General features: G+C 39.8%; 1 protein-coding gene across 2 annotated transcripts in view; it reads right to left on the bottom strand.

The window, feature by feature from the left end:
- Dad (Daughters against dpp) overlaps positions 1 to 21,571 on the bottom strand; it is a 73,595-nt gene continuing 52,024 nt past the window's right edge. For both annotated transcript variants that reach the window (XM_076371031.1, XM_076371030.1), the window contains 2 exons: positions 2,109 to 2,309; positions 1 to 2,008 (listed from right to left, as the gene is read on the bottom strand). In XM_076371031.1, the coding sequence (XP_076227146.1) occupies positions 1,659 to 2,008; positions 2,109 to 2,309 (551 nt within the window). In that variant the 3' untranslated portion in view covers positions 1 to 1,658. The remainder of the gene's footprint in view (positions 2,009 to 2,108; positions 2,310 to 21,571) is intronic.

The following is a 21,571-nucleotide window of genomic DNA, read 5'->3' on the forward strand; positions in this document are numbered from 1 at the left end:
ACCTGGGTTGAACTTTTATCACAGTATCGTATTACTGTAGTACGAAGCTCTCGGGCATTTGGTGCGAAAACGTTAGCTGGCACGCGAAGTTCTCTTTCATTCACTCCCGTTTCCTTTGGACACACGCATACACCCACTCGCTCTTTCTTTCGCACACATTGCACCACGAAGGAAGCTGGGAAGGCACAGTGTATGTACATATTATTGTACGTACAGCACCGAACGACGATCGGGGGACAATCGCAGTACTCGTGGTACGTCGACAATTTTTCTTCTCACGCCGATGAAACGTAACTACGCACGAATTTATACAAATTGAACGCTGAGCACGTTGACTCATTAGAAACACGAGGGTTGAATGGTCGAAAAGTTTCGTTAGCACAGTTAGTCTTTCAGATTTCGTCGGTAACCGGTCACGAACATCCGTTAATATTAGATTCTTCGATTAGTCGACGAAAGTTTCGCTGAACCTAATTACAATTGCCTTTAACATTATGCGGCAACAAATCGTTTTTCTGAATAAAGTCAACGCGAACGAAGGAAATAAAGTCATACTAAAAATTGTTGTTAATGTTTAAAAGCAGAAGTCTTTTTTTTTAAAGATAATAATAAAAGGGCTAAGTATAGTTTGTTACCGACATGATCCCAGTCAGCCAGTGGCTCAAAAGTAAAGAGGGGCAAGAGGACTCGGCCGCACGCTCCACCTCAACTCGCAGCTCGACCAGTAACAAAGACGTGCCGAAACTAATTCCACCATTACTATCGGGACGAGCGCCACGAGCAGATGTCTCCTCTTGCCACTCTTCACTTTTAAGCCACAGGCTGGTTGAGATCATGTCAGTAACGCACTATACTTCCTTCGATTTTGTCGGCAATGTTCTCGTTTCCTGACAATGTGAATGGATTAGAAATCCATCCGGACCAACGAACTGTTATGCTCTCAAACACCATTGACTAGACTTCTTCGGAAGCCCAAACTCCTGCTTCCTCGCAGTGCAATGATTGATCATAAACGAGAACATGGCCAGGCAGTACGGACGTTAAACTTACGATCAGTACTGTACAAGAAAATGATCGCGCGTTGACTACGTCAATCATACTCCAGCACTTTCCATGATTTCAGATAGCGTTGATTATCTTATTTTATTCTTAATGCAAGACATATAAACGTCAAGCTTACAAATGTTAAATACCACTGACTAGACCTGGCGGATGTCGATTCCGCTTCACTTTTTTGTGAAATCTCATTTAACATTATCATGAAAGAACAACAGTATCATTGACCAATCAAGTGGAAATATATTTGTAGCGACGGGTGAACGAGACGAATGAAATTTCGATGCGATGAATAATCGAGTACCACGTAAAACTGTGCGTCCGCCGTTCGTAGGCACAAGGATATAAAAACACTCTTTGCCGAGTGATTCTCATTATTTTTTCTGTTAACAAAACGACGCTGTTCTTGGATGTATGGCGGCGTACTTTGGTAAGACTGCTGGCGGCGATCCACGTCGTTCGACTATCCGTTGGCAGCCTTTGGGACGGAGCATCGTCGTTGCTGCGTCAGTTTCACAGATTTAGTCCTCTTGGAGGACGACGAGGAGGAAGAAGAGGCGCAAACGGACGAGACTGAATACCTTCACGATGAGACGTAGGGATCACCTGCACGGTGCTAGGAGAACTTCGAGCCAACATGGACAAGATGTGACTTCCTGTCTTGAGTACTTGGGTCCCCAGCCTTTGGCGAAGCTGATACGGACGGAGTTGATATCAACAGGACCAGAGGCGAAGCCTGCAGCCTGATTGGTTGTTCTTATGGTACCACTGCCATATGGAAGCTGTAGTATTTTGGTTCGGTCGAAGATGTTAAGACAAAAACCTGGAGGCACACGATAGACGAGTAGTGTTCTAGACTCTGGATCATCCAGGGTAGGCGAGTTCACGAAGATCGGGCTCTCAGATCTGTTGTATGCCCACACACCATCTGCTTCTTGACTAAGCATCACACCTGTAAACACAACATAACGCGCTTCCTTAGTTTCCCCTATTTTCAATTTTAAATACGGTGGTAAAGTAAATTCGAAGTGAAAGATAAAAGAGATGCCTACCAAGACCAATTTTGCTTCTTGTTCTTTGGACTGCAGGTGGTGCAACATGATTTTCAGCTAACTTCGCTAAGCAAAGGCCATCACCATCATGGAGGGAATCAAATACATTTACCGTTGAAGGCTCCACAGGGTAAAGCCGACCCACTCGACCACCTAGTTCCCAATATGCTAATGTACACCATTCCTTCTGTCCAGTCTCACCTATAACAAAGAAAAAGAATTACTTATTCTGTATTACACACGGCTGCGTTATGTAACTTGTATTACTTATGCGATATTACATCATTTTATTTACTTTTGTAAAAACTGCTATAAAAAGGTCATTAAAACTACACATTACAGGTTGCAAAATTAATGGCTTTATTTGCATGGATCATATATTTAAATAAAGTTCGTGCATGATTCCAAAATAGAAATTCGAGGAAAGTCTACCGGCTGTTAATTAAACTTTCTGAATAGTCCGGGTATCACGGAATTTAATGTTTCATTTCTATGCAGAACTTCCACGAAACAAGATACGGGCATGCCTCGAAATGAGATGAGATGTGTCATTAACGAGAGGTCTTTCATTCCTGTCGAAAGTGTTCGGTGAGAGGCTGCGGGCGTACAAGCGGTATCATAAAGGACTTGTCGCCGGGAAGTCCCACGCGTCTCGCCAACTGTCCTGGAGACAACGACGGCGCCAGATTCGAGAGTAGACAAGAGAGTAAATGGGGAGATGGAAAAATTAGTCGTAAACTATGCAACGAAAGGAATCTAATGGCTCATCTATGCTAATATACATTTCTAACATTTATAAACATATTTGTACACGATTGAACTCATCAGAATATTTAACATTTCAGGCGAAGAAAGTGGTAACAATACGGTAGTTTTTATCCAAGGTAATTTTGATTACTGTATTCTCATTAAGTATTTAAAAAAAAATGTCTATATAGCTTTAAAATGTTTTTAAACATATAGGAAGATGATTGGGGCGATCGGTAATATCTGTAATAAACTGTTTACTGTAATTATGGTATTGTCATAAAAAGTGCTATTCGAATTTATCTAAATCCGACACCTGTTGCAACATATACGCGCCATCTTTCAACAGATTCACGAAGCTATCAACATTCCAGCAGTAGGTAATCTTCTTGATTACCAATGCATACATTCTAATAGTAGAGATGAGTACACCTACTTAAAATACAGTAAAGATTAAAGATTATCCACTCAATGGGATTTTTTGACTTTAACTTGGGGAATTCCTGTAGCTAAAAGATCTCAACCATTTCAGTGTCACGCTCGACGTTACCGATAATCCTTTCTCTTCGGGACTACTAGCAAGAATGAAGTATCTGCATATTTCATTCACTTCATCAACTATCTAATTACTTGCATACTTGTAAACTTTGTTACTTTAATCGTGCTTGAATTCTTTTTAACTGTAGATGATTAATGCTTCAAAGAATTCAATCAACTAAAATTGAACCACAAGACATAATGTCTACGGATATTTATTTTCAGCAATATTGAAGCCATATTACCCACCACATTTTGATGCAAGTCTTATAAAGGATCAATTTAGCAGTGGATCGTTTCTGAGCAGGTAATGACCTCTTTTTATTGCTGGCTCAGACATAGTCATGCGCCTACCATTGGACAAAGCTAGAAAATTAGACGCATCGGGAGCGAGTCAGACAAAATACTAGCGATAGGTTCCTTGAGCGGATGTTGAGACTTCAAAATAGCGCCAAACAACATATCCTATTATTTGCTTTTCATTATGTTTTTATGATCCATTAACCGGTAAATTATCAAGCTGCTCATGATTAAAAGGAGACCCAACTGCGGTATAAAGTTGATCATTTCGACGATATCGTTAACATAGTCCTGTAAACAGTTTACCCTATTATATGAACATATACTAATAACAGTCCCTCACATTTGAGTACCTTAATGTTTAAAAGTTTCACTTTCCAGATATTTCTATTTATCATTCTACTTTTACAATCTAATACTTGAGATACTTATAAAATTCATAAATATCTAAAACAATCATGACTAATACTATCAATAACAAAAACGATACATTAAAGATGAAGGATCAAACCAGATGCAAAAAACTCTACCGTAATAATCGTTTCTAGAAAAGATTCAGAAACCAAGGGATCAGTATTCAGACACCTAGGAACATCGAGAAGAATGGGGAGAATGCGCGAAAGCCTGTGTCCAGTTCGAGAATGGTCATTTCGTGTTTCAGGTTGAATTTAGAGGATAAGAATCAGGAAGAAGAAGAAGGAGATGAAAAGGAAAAAAAGAAAAAGACGACTAAGAAGAAGAAGAACTAGTAGAAGAAGAAGAAGAAGGAGAAGAAGAAGAAGAAGAAGAAGAAGAAGAAGAAGAAGAAGAAGAAGAAGAAGAAGAAGGAGAAGAAGAAGAAGAAGAAGAAGAAGGAGAAGAAGAAGAAGAAGAAGAAGAAGAAGAAGAAGAAGGAGAAAAAGAAGAAGAAGAAGAAGGAGAAGAAGAAGAACAAGAAGAACAAGATGAAGAAGAAGAAGAAGTAGGAGAAGAAGAAGTAGGAGGAGAAGAAGAAGTAGGAGAAGAAGAAGAAGAGACGAGTGTGTCGAAGTGTACGACTCCGCGGCACAACTGTGTGCGAGAAGGGACGGGGCGGGCCGGGGCGGAACCCCTGCTTCCACCAGATAAAAATAGATATTACGAGTTTACCGAGGCGCCAAGATTGCGGGGTATCGCGACGATTACGTCATCGGTAGTAGCGCGAGTGGTTGGAGCAAGGACGCTTGTCGCGTCGACCGCCGCCGCCACCGCCGCCGCTGCCGCCGCCGCCACTGCCATCGTCGACGTCGCCGTCGTGCCCGTCGTGACGGACTACGAATTTTTGTGTCTATCTATGATCATCCACAGCCGGCTCTTAAGCCGCCTTTGACAAATCCCTGTCCCATCAGACGCATTCAATCATGGCGCCTCGGTTCGGAACGCGTACCGGCGATTCGCAAAGAGCCAGCGTCTACCCAGAGCCGTTTTCTGTGGACTTGACAGCGACGATATTAAAGAACCGATTTACTGTAGGCCATTTTCAAGCGGAATCCGAAATACGTTAGTGTTTTATTTTACTTTGTTCGTTGAAACGGCAACGATATGACGAGTATTGGCTATTTCGCTCGACGGAATGTTTAGGTGTAATTATAAGTGATTTATTACTAATATTTAGAAGTTGGAACATATTGGGTTGGCCAGCAATTCGGAGTTTCCTTTTTTAAAGTGTAGATGTGATAGATGTTTAATAAGTGAAGTTTGTTTTAGAGTTTTGCCAACAATGAAAGAATCTTCGAGATTTTTGTTGGTGACACTGGTACAAGATACTGGATACAATGCACTAATTGTTCGAGATTTTTGAAGCACAGTAAAATGGAATCTTTGAAAATATACGTCCTTATCAGTTTTTGAGAAAGTAGATTGCTGTTACACGGTATCAACCGGGAAAATGTCTATAAATATCAACCAGTTACCAGTTACGTTTTAGATGTGTATAGCATGATTAATCGGTTTTCCATAGTTCAGATCATAAAAATCCGCCGTAACCATTAATTAGCTGCGATCGATTTGATATTTCTCTTTAGTTTTACACCAACACCCGTCGTGTGCACACACGAACGAGATACACCGAACTCTTTAGTAAAACCACTAATTAAAGGTCAAGAATCAGAGGCCGAGCGTTATATAAATATTCAATTTCTCTGACGTGAAATATTCCCATTGCGCATAAATTACTTTTGAGCAAGATAAGGTACGATTTTGTCGATATTCCGTACCGTTCAATCGAAAGCTTTACATAGATCGATTACGAATCACTGCGCCAATAAATACTGCCATTACTGGAAACATATCTTCACGAGAATTACCATTTCATATTTATCACGTTACATTCCTACAGACAATCATAATCAACGAACTTCGATCGAATCCCCTTACAATATCCCACGGGTATCGATAAATAACCGACCTGACGCGAAAGTGAAAATCTTTATCCTGCTACAAAATCAACTGATATGAACAGTTGTATTCAAAGGAATCCGATGGAACAGAATTTTTTCACAGCGTTCCAATGCATTGATAGATCGCCGATCCGCTGCAAAAGCGAGAATTTTTTTCTCGTTACGGAATTAAGTAACAATAACCGCGGCAATAAAGCCTTCAACGCCGGTCGCAATTATCAGCTTATCCGACGGTGGTTTTATTGATCATGTATGAAGTATAGGTTCCGCGGAAAAATAAAAGACGCGCCTACAGAAGTACACTTATGAAATGAGAGCCGATTGATTCGGTATCTTTGTGTATCTGGGGGTATTGCTCATAAATAATAGCCGCGGGATCGTAATAATCACAATGGTTCCAGCTACGTGTTGATCCAGTTGCGCGATAACCCCAGCAGTAAACCGCTGTGACCCCTTCAAACTGCTCCGATGCATTCGCAATAAAGCTGTATCCTTCTGGATAATGACAAGACACTTAATCCCGGCTCGCTCGCAAAGGATACACTCTGTCAACAATTGCAGCCTCCCGCCGGCACGGCCACTGAACGACCCTAGGTGGACACTGAATAATGGACATCATTTGCGGCTACTTTTTCTACCGGGTTGCGACCAAATTGCCAATAATATTTTCATCGTCACTATCGCGTCGACGGGATTCGCTGTACCAGTAGGAATGAGCGTAGAAACTGATTGCGATGACGGATTGGAGTAATTTGTTATAGGTAGATTGTAGTTGAACTGGACTCGTGGTACTCTTTGTTTTTTTTCTAACCATTTTACATATATAAGTATTTTAAGGTTATGTTACGTTTTTCATTTTACAATGACCAGCAGAACTAAAGTGTTAAATGTTTAAAATTATTTTGAAAATTAATTGTTTCACTTACGTGGTGTACTATTATAATTGTTTATATAAATACTGAAATTACCAAGAAGTTAAATAGATTTTTTGAAATTCCTCTATGGAAACTTCATTCCTCCAAGAGTACATGTATGGAGGCTTTTATTGATTTACATTTCAGTTTGCGTATTGCTAAATCAATTTCTTTAATAATTTTTCAGGGAAACATCTGCTATCTTTTTAACAATTGCAAAAAGAAGGAATCAGGAATGGATCATTTTGACCCATATGGTAGTTTTAGTGTTAAAATGTATTGTTTTATGGGTATATAGTAGTATACATAGACAGTGTGCACTAAATTTACTGGAAATGTTTAAAAGTCATTAAAATTGAAAGCAGATCTTTGGTTCAACTCAAATTGACTCGGAAAGTAAACGTACGTTTTGGTTTATATATAGTTTTTGATCAATGAAAATGACGTAACTAGAATTTTGTTTATTAAATTAGATTTCACTATTTCAAAATTCAATGGCCTCGGTGGCAGTCAACGTTCGAGTATCTGTCCAACGAAACCAGCGACTCTGGAAAATTGAAAGCAAATTGAACCCTGTAATAAAGCAATTCCGTCAGTACTGCGGGCATCACGATAAAGAAGCAATTGTGGAATTCACCGCAGCTCCAGCCAGTTAACTAACTGTCCTCGTTTACGTACCCGCGGTGTATTATTTTACGTTTCCCTGGCTGATTATATGTCTAGCAATTTTACTTGAAGGACCGTCCACCTCCGTGCTTTCTTTCCATTAAGTATTCAGAAATCAATTGCCTTTTACATTTAATATAAAATATAACTTTTATAAAATCGTACAATTAAATAAATATAAATATGATTCAACAAATAGCTAATTAGACGATGGTAGAGTCGAAGAAATAAATCTACACAAAATAGAATTGAAATCTTTTCAAACTTTAATGCAAGTGGAAGTAGCGATCAATGAACAAACATTCCAGTGACTGATTGGGAGTCTCGTTTCACTTGTTTTATCTATCTTTCTTATTGAATATGATGAAAGTGATTTTCATCGAGTGTTTCATAAAATATTCCCTCTGAAATGAGGTTTTGATGAATTTGCTAGTGCGCCTTTCGACAAAAACGGGACACTGTAACCAAGATCCCTATCCCATCGATCGTACAATGGCGCGTTTACCGTTCAGGTCCAAAAAATTGTTCTCTAACGGTTCAGCGATCGTAAATATTCACCGTTCGCGGTGCTTGGTGATCTCGAGTGTCGACCTTGCTGTCGCATACCAATTGCCGTGCAGCGAAACAGCGAGGTGTTTGTACGAGAGCATGTGCAAACATGGATGAGAGAAAAAATAACGTGTCCCAAGACACACGACAGCGGCGAGCAAAGTGTCTGGAGTCTCGCTGGGAATGCGATACGATTGAGGTTCGGCAGCCGAAGACGTTTCCTAAAGAAAGATTTTCAATGATTCCATTGTGGCACATTTACTAGTCCACTTTGGCATTCCATAATTCACAATTAAATATAACTCTGGCCCAAGAGAATTGTAAACTCTTTACAAAGATTTCACTGTAAAATGAAAAGATTTGAAGCACCACTAAGTACATTAACAAATAAATTACACCAGTTTATATAAATACAAATTTTACGTAAAAACTGATATCCTATATTTACTATAAAAGTACTATATTAATTTACTATAAAATTAGTAGACTTGCATGAACCCGTTGACCTACAATATTGTGTCACACACGCGACGAAAGTTTTGAACTGAATTTAAGAAGTCTAAGTGTTATTTATGTTTCTTAAATATAAATTAAATATTACTTTTCTATTATCAATCGTTAACATTTAAAGTAAACGTGAACGTGGAACAAGTAACAACATTTTTTCTATTCTTAATAAATTATTAATGATAAAGTAGTTGTATTGGTCATAGTTAAGAAATAAATCATAAGGCAAGGGGTTAAATTCTATTTAAATCGTTAAACTTACGATTTCTTTATAGTTCCGACTCGCGATGCATAAAATTCCACAATTCAGCAACGTGTTGATGCCCAGACTCGTTAGAACGAACCGATGGATGAGTGTCCGCGTACCGAAACGCTTCCGATTTGAGGTTGTCGCGCGGCGAGAATAAATTCAAGCGTTATAAAAAGCACTGTTCGCGCGTGTAGCCGCCGCGGCAACCCTCGCCGATAAATCATTCCCGTATGAGCGGAGGACTTGCGGGGGGTAAATAACGGCCGCTAATAAATTCTGTGGCGGCGAAGAAAAGAGCGGAGGAGGACAAGAAGGAACACACGCGGAGGCCATCGGAATTAGTCCGGTTCCCCCAGGAATCGTTGCCAGAACCGACGAAAGACAGTCTAATAAATTGAAAGCGATTACTTATCGATGCGAGGGCCGATCCGCGATTCTTCCTTTACCAGCAGAAAATTCGATCGCACCTTATTACCGGTAATAGGTCTACGAATATTTCAAGATTGAACTCGTCCGAATAGTTTGAGCTGCATTATAGTCCCTTTCCGTATAAAGAGGTAAAATTTTTTGGAACAATTCGATGAAAGTCGACGTTGTTTATTATTCAGATAGAGGAATGAAAGAATATTTTGCTGTTATGCTTTTAGCTTTGAAATTTTGTTTGTTTCCTCGTGATTTATTGATGGCGATAAATTAAATTATATAGCAAAGGGTTAAGCAGAAGCAATCTATAATCTTGCGAAAGATAACAAAATAGTATTCATTATGTTTCTAAGATAAGAAAGCGAATGTAAGTATAGAATACAAGATTTTTTAGACATTAATTAAGATGATCATTATTTTAAATATGTTAATGTTTAAGAATATGGATACTGATATAATATTGTTCGATTTATATAATAATTTTACGGAAATTACAGAGAACAATGAGATCAACACAACGAATGGCACTGTACACAATGGATCGTCTATCGCAAGTAGAAACAGCGAGTAACAAACAGACACAGTCGCTCGCACGAATCTGCAAGACAGATAAGGAAGAAGCAACGAATTTTCGACGTTAGATAGTGTTTTATCAGCCACAGACGAAATTCCTAGAAAATTCTTTAACCGTTTATATATTGGGGGACGGTGGCGGAAACAATCGGAGGGATCGAGCGGAAAGATACTCTTTTCCCTCTTCCTTCTTTTCTCGAATCTTGGGCATTTGAGTTTTCTGCGATTAACAAGGTTTTATCTATTTTGTATCGGCCGACCGCCGCAGTGTCCTTCTGATTGTGAGATCACAGATTTCTAGATGATGCTTTTAGACGATAAGAACGCGCCGCCTGCCGTCTGCGATAGTGCATCGCTGTGTTATCAATGGAATATTTCGATATTCACACGACCTACAGGAACAGCCTTCACGATGACTATGATCTCGAGATGTTAACGTCCGCGATGAACGTGCCGTTCTTTTTATTGCGAGAATCTGACTTCCGCAGCGATGACGAGTCGAGCAAAGGACATTTAACAGGGCAAGATTTAATACAATAAAAAGTGAACGAAACTTAATTAATAAAGCAACAACAATCCATAAACTGAAGTTTCCCTATCACACCGAAGACCATAAAAATAAATCTAAATAAATAAATAAAAATAAATGAACATTAAATAAAAGTTAAATGCATCGATGTCTGATCAATCTTTGAAAGATAAAAACATTTTGCAGTGTATCGATTCTTATTTTCTATCATCGGGAATGCAAACGTCACCAGTTACAAGATGTAGAATCATTTCCAATGAAGAAAACGCTAGGCAACACTCGTTCCTGCGACGGAAGCTGCTTGTGAACGGAGCTTCATGCGGATCGGTCGAACAAACGTGACGACGCAAAGTGCCGAGTGCCAATGTCTTTTCCCAGTTGGGTCAAACACCCTGAGCTTAGATAAGATTCCCAACCTTGGCACGGCCGAGCCGGCTAACTACGTAACGTAGGTGCGCTTACAGTACACGGGCACGCACAACGGACGCCCCGCGTGTAATCAAAAAGACAACCGGTGCCTGCACGCGTGTCGCTATCGGGATGGTTAACAATCCCGGGAATGCCGGGAAAATAGTGGCCTATCGATACGGCGCGAGCGTCATTAATGGCAACCGTGTTTGTTTCGCGCGATAATGTATCGTAAATATTTAGAACGTTTTTAGAGGCCGCGACATGAATCGCTCGAGTGCTTACCCCTTATCCGTACAATTAATAAAACACGTCCGTCTGGACTTGACTCTATTAACATTGTCCCAATCGCTCCCGACGACGCGACGCTAGCGACGAAACAATTTATGCAAATAACCGAAATAAAAGAAAATAAGCGGAACCGCGTCTGTACGCAATACAATCGGTACTTTATTCCTGACTCAATATTCATTCGACCCTGATTCCGCCTGGTATTATCCTGTTTAGAGCCCATTGCGTTTTAAACCTCTCTATTTATGCAAACGCGTGGAATGAGATAAAACGGATAAATGATACTTAAATCTGATAGAATTGTTATTTTATTTCTACATTGATAAACTTCGTCTTGGAAATCCTTAAAATATTTTCATTACTTTCTTAGGGTGGTAACTAAAATACCTTTCAAAATTTGTTAGAAAATATATCTATCATATTAACGCTGTGATTGTATCGCCCGAATTCAAGTAAGAACTTTGAATATAGGTGAGAATTAATTTTCTCCATTACGTCTAACGAATCGAATTTCGTTCGATCTAAGATATGCAACAAAGCGAAGAAGTGAACACTCTGAATAATACGAATATCGAATCGAAAAAACAAAAATAATATCGAAGAGTCGAAAAGTGAACGAACCATCACAGCAATTATCTTCACCTGGAATTGTACGTTTTGGCAGTAGTCGATGAAACATTAACTCCTTGCCCTAATATTGCCAGAATTCAACAAGCATAAATACTTCTGAATTTTTGTAAATTCAAATTAAATATTATTCTTCTGTCATCAATGATTATACTGTAGAGCAAACATGGACATAGGGTATACCTAAAATTTCTCTCTTTTTTCAATAAATTATTGATGACAATATATCGATCACAATTTGGAAATAAATAGCTAAATAAAAAGGGTACAGGGAGAGACTAGCAACGCACAATGGGACGAAATCGTCCAACACTAGACATTTGATAGAAAATTAATGTTTTCTTTTTGTACTGTTACATTACTTTCCTATGTCTACCATTATTGTAGAACAAATATTTATTTGCAATTTAAAACCATATTTTGCACATAATTCAGTAAATATTATTTAAAAGTCTCAAAACTTACCTAAATATTCTGAATGGATGTTTGTTCTACAATAATAGCAAACGTAGAAAAGTAATATAACACTACAGAAACAAGAAATTATTTTTCCGTAAAATGCCTAGTGTTTGACGATTTCGACCCACTGTGCAACGTGACGTTGCAGCGGGCCCGAGAGCGCGAGACGGAGAGCAGATAGGCGCACCCATATGTCGACGGCAGCCACGGCACGGGTAAAGTAAGTAGTAAAGGCAGTGGCCGTGTCGCGTATATATACCGGCGTCAGACATGACCCTTGTCCTTCAAACGGCCTTTCTACGACCGTGCCGGGCTCGTTTGTATAGGTACGCCATACGTGTCGCATACCTAACGACATGCGTAGCGCGCACGAGAAAGCCGGCCATCGCTGGTAAACTTCTGATTGTTTGCGTTTTGGTGTGTATACGTGAGTATCCGTGTCTCTCTCTGTACGGCCACGACGCGCCGCGCGACTACTGCACGGGACCGCCGTTAAAAGCCATTCGATTTCACCGTTTCCCAACGCCGGAAAACTCTCGTCGGGATCGCGTAGGTTTTATCTATTTTTCCCTGACGTTTGACTTTTCGACATTTTCTTTTCAACCCCTTACCCTATGATTTTTTTCTTAACAGTAACACTACCGAGCAATTAGAATTACTTATCTCCAATTATTTATCAAGATTAGAACGATACGTGTCCCGAGATTCGAAAGTCTAATCTTGTATTTGTATAGATACAAAAATTTCATTGAAAACCTTTCACAAAAACGCCTTTATAATTTAAATACTTGCAAAATAAAAATTCTGAAGCGGATCAATTTGATCAGTCCGACAGCTTTAGTGTTAATTATGATCGATACAACTAGTGTATCCTTAACCCGTTAAGTGTGGAGTTTAGTTTGAAAAATCTGTCATTGTGTACGCAATAAAAACAACTAATAAAGTGTATACTCATTAAAGGCAGAGTAAATGCACAAATCAGTACCATTTTGCGTTTTGGGATGACGTGTATACTCGTCGAACGCAGTTAACTGGTTAACTGAACAGCGATATCCGATGGAACCACTGAGAAGTTTGAGTCGAGCGGTGGCATTCGGCAGCGATAACCGAAGAGAGAGAAAGAGAGAGAGAGAGTGTGAGAGAGAAAGATGGGTACGCGACCAGTGGCGCCTACGTTGCAGCCAATGATGGATCAAAGAGGGCACGCTACCATACAACACCATTCCTGGTTTGTTTGGCCGCGGGTGTCTAAAATTAACGTTCCTGCGGACGTTGCTGCGTATAATTACGAGCCGAGCCGAGCCGAGCCGAGCCGAGCCGAGCGGAGCGAAGCGGACCGCGTTCGTTCAAGCAATCCTGTCTGTCGTTGCCGATGTAAGATAGCCAGAGGAAATAAGAACACCGCAGTGATATACTATCCGGCAGGAATCTCGCAGCAGAAACAGCACCGCGGATATATATGCAGCTTGTTTCCGAGTAAAGTTTCGGGACCGCGGGGACCCGATTCTGCGAACGCCGGGAGCAATGATTTCGCGGCCATCGAACGCGCGGGCCAAGTGACTCTTCGGCTGAAATTCTTCGAATCTCTGGGTTACATAAAGTAATAGGATACAATAGGCGGGAGTTCGCGTGAATATAGGTCTGCAGAGTTTTCTAGGAGATTTTTATAGGGTGTTCTTTGTTATTCTTTCATTTTTATACGTAATTCTAGTGGTGCAAAAGAGTTTGCTTCGTTTGTACCGCACGTAGAAACGGTGTGCCAGCGACAGACATGATGGAGGAACATTTCACTTGATTTTACGAAATTAGGAAATAAATGAAGTTGGTTTCTGGAAAAGTGATAGAGATTGTATGAAGTTTCGTTTGATTTTTATGTAATTATATTGGAATTATTGATTTTTAGTGTGTCGTGTGATGCAATGGAAGTTGAAATAATTGATGATTAACGTTTGTATACGGTACTTGTATCTTAAGGATGATTATGCAGAAATTGGGTAGGATGAAAGGGTTAGATAGTAGAGTAGTATATTTGATACGTGACGTTCTCGCGAACGTGAAGTTAACGCGTGTTCACGCACAATTTTCCGCTGTTATTTGAATGAGACAGAAAGGTGCTTATTGAGATTACGCCGAGTACATCGTTACAAACGTAAAACCGATCGCGATGGTCTAGTTTAGCGAATAACACGTAGAATAATAACGTAATTGAGATTCCTCCGTGGAAATGATTCATTACTGGTGAAATGATACGATCGAATTGCGTTAAATGTATAGGTATAACTTCTCGCATAGTTCTTTGATTAAGCTGCCACTGTAAGTGAAACTTGCGTCAAACGTCATCGTTAATCTATCAGCATCTTACATCCAAGTATCAAAAATACAGTAAAACTTCAGGTTCTTCTGAATTTAAGGGATGTTAAATTTCGAAGAATCAAGTTCTAAATTAACACAATTGCTATTACTATCTTCAAAATTCTTCTCTCTAAAAATATGAACTTATTGTGAACATCTACCTGATTCAGAGAATATACGTTATTTACTTCCGCATCTTCATTTTAACTACCCAGAAATGGAAAATAAAGATAACTTCACAACCATTATAATTACAAAAATCCATCTATTCGTTAACCGATTTATTCAACCGTCAGATTTTCCATAAACTTCTCACCTGTTCAGTACGTTCTATTTCCGCCACTAATCTCGTCAATTTGCTACAATTATATACCTTTGTTGTTTTTTCGTATATTCGGATTTTAAAGCAATAGTAAATACTTCGCCGAACTGATAATACGTGAGATAAATGACTAAGTAACATTCTTGTTTTCAATTCACACATCAATCAATCTCAGGCGGGATACGCTGCGCGCGCGTGCACACAGGTAAACCAAGAATCATTTTCAACGTGATCTTACGTGTAATCGGAAACTTAGAGAAACTAGATGACGGCAGAGTAAAATATGAAACTAGTAGCTTACCTTGAGGCTAGTCCTCAAGGGACCAAGATCGCCGGCCATGGACATTTTTACTTAACATTTATGTTATTTTCCAGGACGCGTTCACGAAGGTCCGCATTCTGTTATCAAGATCGCCAAGACGCAAACTGGGTCAGACTTTCGAATAATTTATCATACACCGTGTTAAAATACGCTTCGATACCCCTACACGTCGATCGTAAATATTATTAACCAGCAACAGCCGCGATATTAGATGAAAAAAGGATACTTGTTGAAATTTCAAAGTATCGGTTCCAGAGCATTACTCTCTTAAGCTGCTTATAAGATCTTGTATGACAGTGAGCAAAATCTATTTAAGTTTCGCGTTATCTATTGGACAGTTACGTAATAGAAATTTTCTACGCTCGCAGAGCCAGATGAATATCATAGATTTTTTAATGGCTCTGCTTTTCGCAGCTATTTCGCAGACAACCGAGATAGGATCAACGGAATGATTTTTTATCGCGCGTCATGAGCGCATGTGTAACGCTGGTTTCCTATTTTTAACACTAAAATTACCAGACGCATCAAAACCACCCATTCCTGATTTTTTCTTTTTGCAATTGTTAAAAAGATAACAGATATTTCTCTGAAAAAATATTCAAGAAATTGATTTAGCAATACGCAAACTGAATTGTAAATCAATTCAAGCTTAAGTACATGTACTCTTGGAGTTTTCATAGAGGATTTTCACAAAGTCAATTAACTGCTCGGTAATTTTAGCGTTAATATCGTGTTGCACACAAGATTCCTAAGTTTCCACTAAAAGGTCAGTTCGGTCATCGCCGCATCTTCCATCGGTTTATCAGTAATATAGAATTTCTTTCTCTCGTTAGAAAGTGCCAATAAGTTATGCACGGTGCGTTTTCTGGGATACATTGCTGTTTGTCAGTTGTAGATATTTCATATTTATTGTCAGTGGACGCAGTGACTAATACTGTACATTAAAGAGTGGCTAAATTATTTAGTAACTTTGATGTCTTTGCCACTTTTGCTAATGTTTATGATGTCCTAAAGGTAGTGTATAATAAATAGAAACTTCAGAGGAGACTTATATTTTCCAAAACTATAATATTATGAGAATATTACAAGACTAGCAACTTACTGAACTCATAGCAAACTTACAAACTATGAAAAATCATTTATATTACCAAACAAAAATGCTATTCTGGTTCATTTATATTCTATGGAATCCTTCGATCGAAATTGTACATTCTTCATTCCAGTACTACAAGATACTCGATCAAAATTCGCTCAAAAGATCCACCTAATTGACTCATTGGACAAAACGATTAAGTCCAAAAAACAAAAACTAAAGAGAAGTAATGCGACAGGTTATATGTTGATTTTTAAAATTTCCCTTTAAATACAAAATCAAAAAATCGTTATATAATGTATTTTATTTAACCATTACAAGTACAGCTTCAATGCAATGAATATGTAAAATGTATAAAATAGTGTATTCTTGAAGTAGTTTTTATTACTATTGCAATATTTATATGATCTAAAGACTTTTTATTATTTCATGGTACCAAACCTAGTCATAATAAAATTTATTTTAAATGTAAATAGTTGTTGAGCCAACAAAGATCGTTACTGATAAAATCTGAAATAATTCAAACACTGAAATTAATCGATTTGGTCAATGAGTGTCCCAATTATCACGCACATTCCTCAATAACCTCCTTCGTAAGATACGCAAGTTCAGCATGGACTTTAGCTCCGAGTTGAATGCAATTATCGATCAGCGGCGACAAAAAGCGTTTCCCACGTGCCGGTTTCGGGCGAGAGCACGCGAGTCACGGAACGCAATGATTCACGGTCCGTGAAAATGACCGTGTTGGTATTGTGTGTTTTCCGTGTCTCGCAGCGGCGGCAGCGACGCCGTTGACTGATCGATAAAGAGGAAAAAAAGGTGAAAAAAAAGAGAAGAGAGGAAAGAAGCGGAAGGCTTGCATGAATCGATCGGCACAGCTGTGCAGGCGAAAAAGTTAGCGAGTCGATCGCGAGGCAATCGCGCGGACACGCGTCACAGGCGACAGGTGACCGCGTCAACGAGTCGCCGAGTCGAGGACGAACGCCTTAAACGCGGATCGGCGGGAAAGGATAGCCGTTCGTGCCGCGACTTTCACAAGAATTCTAACAGAAGCGCATTCGGCCATTCAAAAAAAAATGTAGAAGCAAGGAAAGAAAAGTAGCGAAGGAACATTCTGGCACGTCGAGGACGACGCGGCGGAACAGTGGCGGCGGGACCGTTTTAATGATGGTCATTCGCGGTGGGCCATCACGCTTAATATGATTAGTATTGAAATAAACGCGGAAGAGGAAGCGGTCTCGCGTGTGTGTTGCGTAACGCAACCTGTCTTCACCGAGCGACGAATTTTTTTTTCGCGAGTTTCCTTAGGAATTTTCAGCAATTCTGCATGATTTTATGGTTTCCAGAGATTTCTGGGGAGTGGTGATATGATTCCTTCCAATGATTGGGATTGTGATGAAGACGTCTGATTGCTTAATGGACGTATAATAATCTTGAGAGTATAATCGAGATTACGAGATAGTTTCGGTTGGTAGAGTTTATTCTAGAGAAAATTAAATTGTGAGGGGAGGTGGCAAAATTAGAAAAGAGTTAATGTTATTCGACAGAGGTCTCATTATTCTCTTTGTTGTGTAAGATGTTTCTTCCATTTCGTTCGGAATAAATGTAATATGTTAAGCATCATTAAGATCGTATGCAACAAATGAAAGGCAGTTTCAACGCCCGAGGGGAAAGCAATGAACAGCCGATGTATCGTCGAAGGAATCGAAGCCGATCCTCCTCGCCGTCGCATTTGAATTAAAAACGCCCACGCGTTGTTACAAAACTGCGCGCAAGTGAACCATGTATAGCCGGTGTTAGGTGAAATGTGTACGATCATCGCTTGGAGTTTCTCGGGAAACGGACTCCGCCAAGATTATTGCACGACGGAAATTGCTGTTGATTCGCTCGGGTTGAATTTAATATGTTCGAGATGAATTAGCAACAGGTGCTCGGCGAGGTTCGCTTCAGAGAATGGGCAACGCACGAATCGGGGGTAGAAGGATAATCTTAGATTTAAGGAAGCGCGTTGACGTCGGGGCAAAAACTAGCGCTCTTTGTTGTTGCGAACAGGAAATAAAGACGAGGATCACGAATAATTCCTGGTAAAGAAACTATAATAAATCTTTCGGGCCACGAAACGATAAAGCGAGACTTTATAAAGAAAACAGGCTTAATTGATTCGATAGTCGTTCTATTTTGAGCACGATACCTTACGTGGAATCGCAATAAATCTTTTAAGACGAGAAATAAAAAAAAAGATCTTTTATGGGAGGGACAGATGAAATTAATTCAACAGAAATATTCCATTCTAAGTTACGTTAATAAAAAAGTGAGCTATAAAACATTGAACAGTTAACCCTCGGCTGTCGCACGGCGAGACACATGCTCAAACGTGACCGACAATCAATTTTACGTGGTGCCCACTTTAGAACTCACTTCGCGAAGTATTAATAATCGTAAAGCGTGTTTATTGCGCAAAAAGTAGTGCGTCAGCTAATTAAGTGTCGATAGCAAAAACGAGGTAAAAACAATAACAGCGGGATCGTTGTGTGTAAACCTAAACCCTAGTGGCTTGAACGCGGTTTGTTAATTAAGTACATTACTTACCAAAAAAAGGAGAGAACGTATTTACAAAAAACAAATAGGGATTAAATAGTATAGATAAAATAATAAAGTTACACTTCAGAAACCTGTTAAAAAAATAGAACCAAATTGTTCAACGGTAAAACTACCCATTCGTCAAAACACAAGGACGATCGATTCCATTACCAACATTCTAACAAAAAACTTAAAATCTTCAAAACAAAAATAAATAAAACAAAAGTTGCAAATGAAAAAAGGAAACGATCTCCAAAGAAGAAGGACCAACACGAATTCACCATCCAAACTCGGAGTAATAAGAAAAACAATCTAGAGGCGTGGCAAGGAAAATCGGATCCATTCATACCGGTCGATCGACGAAACGGAAGATGAGAAACCATTCGTATAAATCCTTAAAACGCGTCACAGTTTGCTTAACCGTGATCACTGCTTCATCCTCTTCCGGAAACAAGGACTCGAGACGAAGACAAAGTCAAAGACAAAGACAATAGGCGGACGCAGAGGGTATTGTGTGTTACGTGTCTGCGATACGCACGCTAAGGAAAAGAGAGAGACAAATGCGTGTGTGCGGAGGCGTGTGTGAAAACGTGTACACGCAGGACAGCCACCGCCACACAGGCACCGAAAGAAAGAAAGAAAGAATGAAAGAAAGAAAGAAAGAAAGAGAGAGATGGGGGGGGAGAGGACACGAATGTTTGTAAGGTTCTCCAACCCTGTCTTGCCTAGATGAGATACGTGTTGACGCTTTGTAATGGCAGAATAAAAGATGGCCCGACGCCAGTGAAGGCGCCACATACCAGGCGCCGCCTAACCTCTCTTTACCCGCTGTCTCGCTCCATCCGCGACGTTTCCCCCTCTATCCGTCTCACTTTCCTTGTTCAGTCGGCTGCCACGCCAGTCTGCAATCTCTTTCTCCTTTCATCCTTCTCTGTTTCGCCTCGACTTCTCTCTGTCTATTTCTATATAATCTCACTCCTCTCTCTCGTTTTATCACTCCTTCTTTATCAATCTTTTGCCCTCAGAGACCTCCCTTCTCGCTCTTCCTTGGGCTTTTCTGTTTCTATTTATCTCCGGTATCTTTCTCTCTCCCAGGCACAATCTACGTCTCTCTCCCAGCAAACTACTCGAACGACTCCCACCTAAAGCTACCTTTCCACTCTTCTCCGTTCCGTTTCTTGCTCTACCTTCTACGACCTCCCATCTCTACCAGCTTCTATCCGGCTTCTAATTCCTCCCTAACCCTCTTAGGAAGAACATGCGGTTTGTTCACTCATGCTCCCCGAAACCCCTGGACTGCGACTGTTTACCTTTTGGTGGATGGGGAAATGGAGTCCAGCTGTTTGGGAGATTTGTTTCTCATTTTTGGGATTGCTGGCTTGATGTCTGAGATTAGGGTATCGGGTAGTGGTCGGTTGGAATATGTTGTAGGTGATGTTCGTCTGATTTAACTCTTAAACCGTGGTTTGAACAAATTTTGAAAGCTTAACCTGGTTGTTAAACTAATTTCTACGATCTCAGGAAAATATATTTTTTGAAGGTAGTTTTCTGGATATCCAATTTATTTTTTTCGATGTCACAATGTCCCTATTTTTGTATTCCAGAGATTTACGAGGAAATTATTGCCATTACACGTGTTACTTGAAATACAGATCTAAACCGAGGACCGCAGGAGGGTTAACGTCTCGGAGCATATTCGATATACACCAAGATTTAGGTTAAAGATATTGAACGTTACATATTCAATACACTAAATCAAGTGCCCCATTCTTGTTTTCTAGTATTATAATCGAAGCCATGCAGTGTTTGTAAATCATATTCTAAAAGATAAAAACGAAAGCAACATTCTTCTCGCGGTAACAGAACAAGATACAACCCAAAAAAGCCGCGTAACAAATCAATTACACGCGATCTTCAATAAAAAAGCAACGACACTAAAATCAAATTTAAAATCGATACCAAACGAGAGCGACATTTCTACGAGAAATTCCTATTCTTTTCTTCTAATGAGGTTCAATTTTCACGAATAAATACCTACGAGGCACATGACTAATGGACGCAATCAATAAATGTTGGACGGGAAATAAAAAGAAGCCGCAATTAATATTCCCCTATATTTATTGGCGTGCGCGGCGGCACCGGTTTCGAAAAGTCCGTTCGGCTCGGAAAATGCATTTCGTTATTCCCGAATGAATTATGGGATATAAATTTCGCCGGTTTCTGCAACCTACCGCATGGGTATTACGTTAGAATATATAACAAGTTCGTTCTCTCTCGCAAGGTGCACTTTACGATATAGCGTACCATTGGCGCTGGACTGGGCGCAGATTTATCGAGCAAGGAATGTTAACTCATAATGACTTTCGAGGCAGTGGCAGCGACAGTCCGAGCCTCAGAAGAAGCGAATAGTATCTCGGTGTTCCCCGGCCATCCAGTTGATTTAGAATTCAGCCGATTAATTCGCCGTCACTTCTTTCACCGATGAAATTCCACCGAAACTTTTTAGCCCTAGCTTTTAGCGGTAATTACCTACCCTGCCCGCCCTCCGTCGAATTCTACTGTCGTTAGCTCCGGCTGTTACTTTCGACTTCGGAAAA

The sequence above is a fragment of the Nomia melanderi genome, chromosome 9 (genome assembly GCF_051020985.1).
Source record: "Nomia melanderi isolate GNS246 chromosome 9, iyNomMela1, whole genome shotgun sequence".
NCBI classification, from domain to species: Eukaryota; Metazoa; Arthropoda; class Insecta; order Hymenoptera; family Halictidae; genus Nomia; species Nomia melanderi.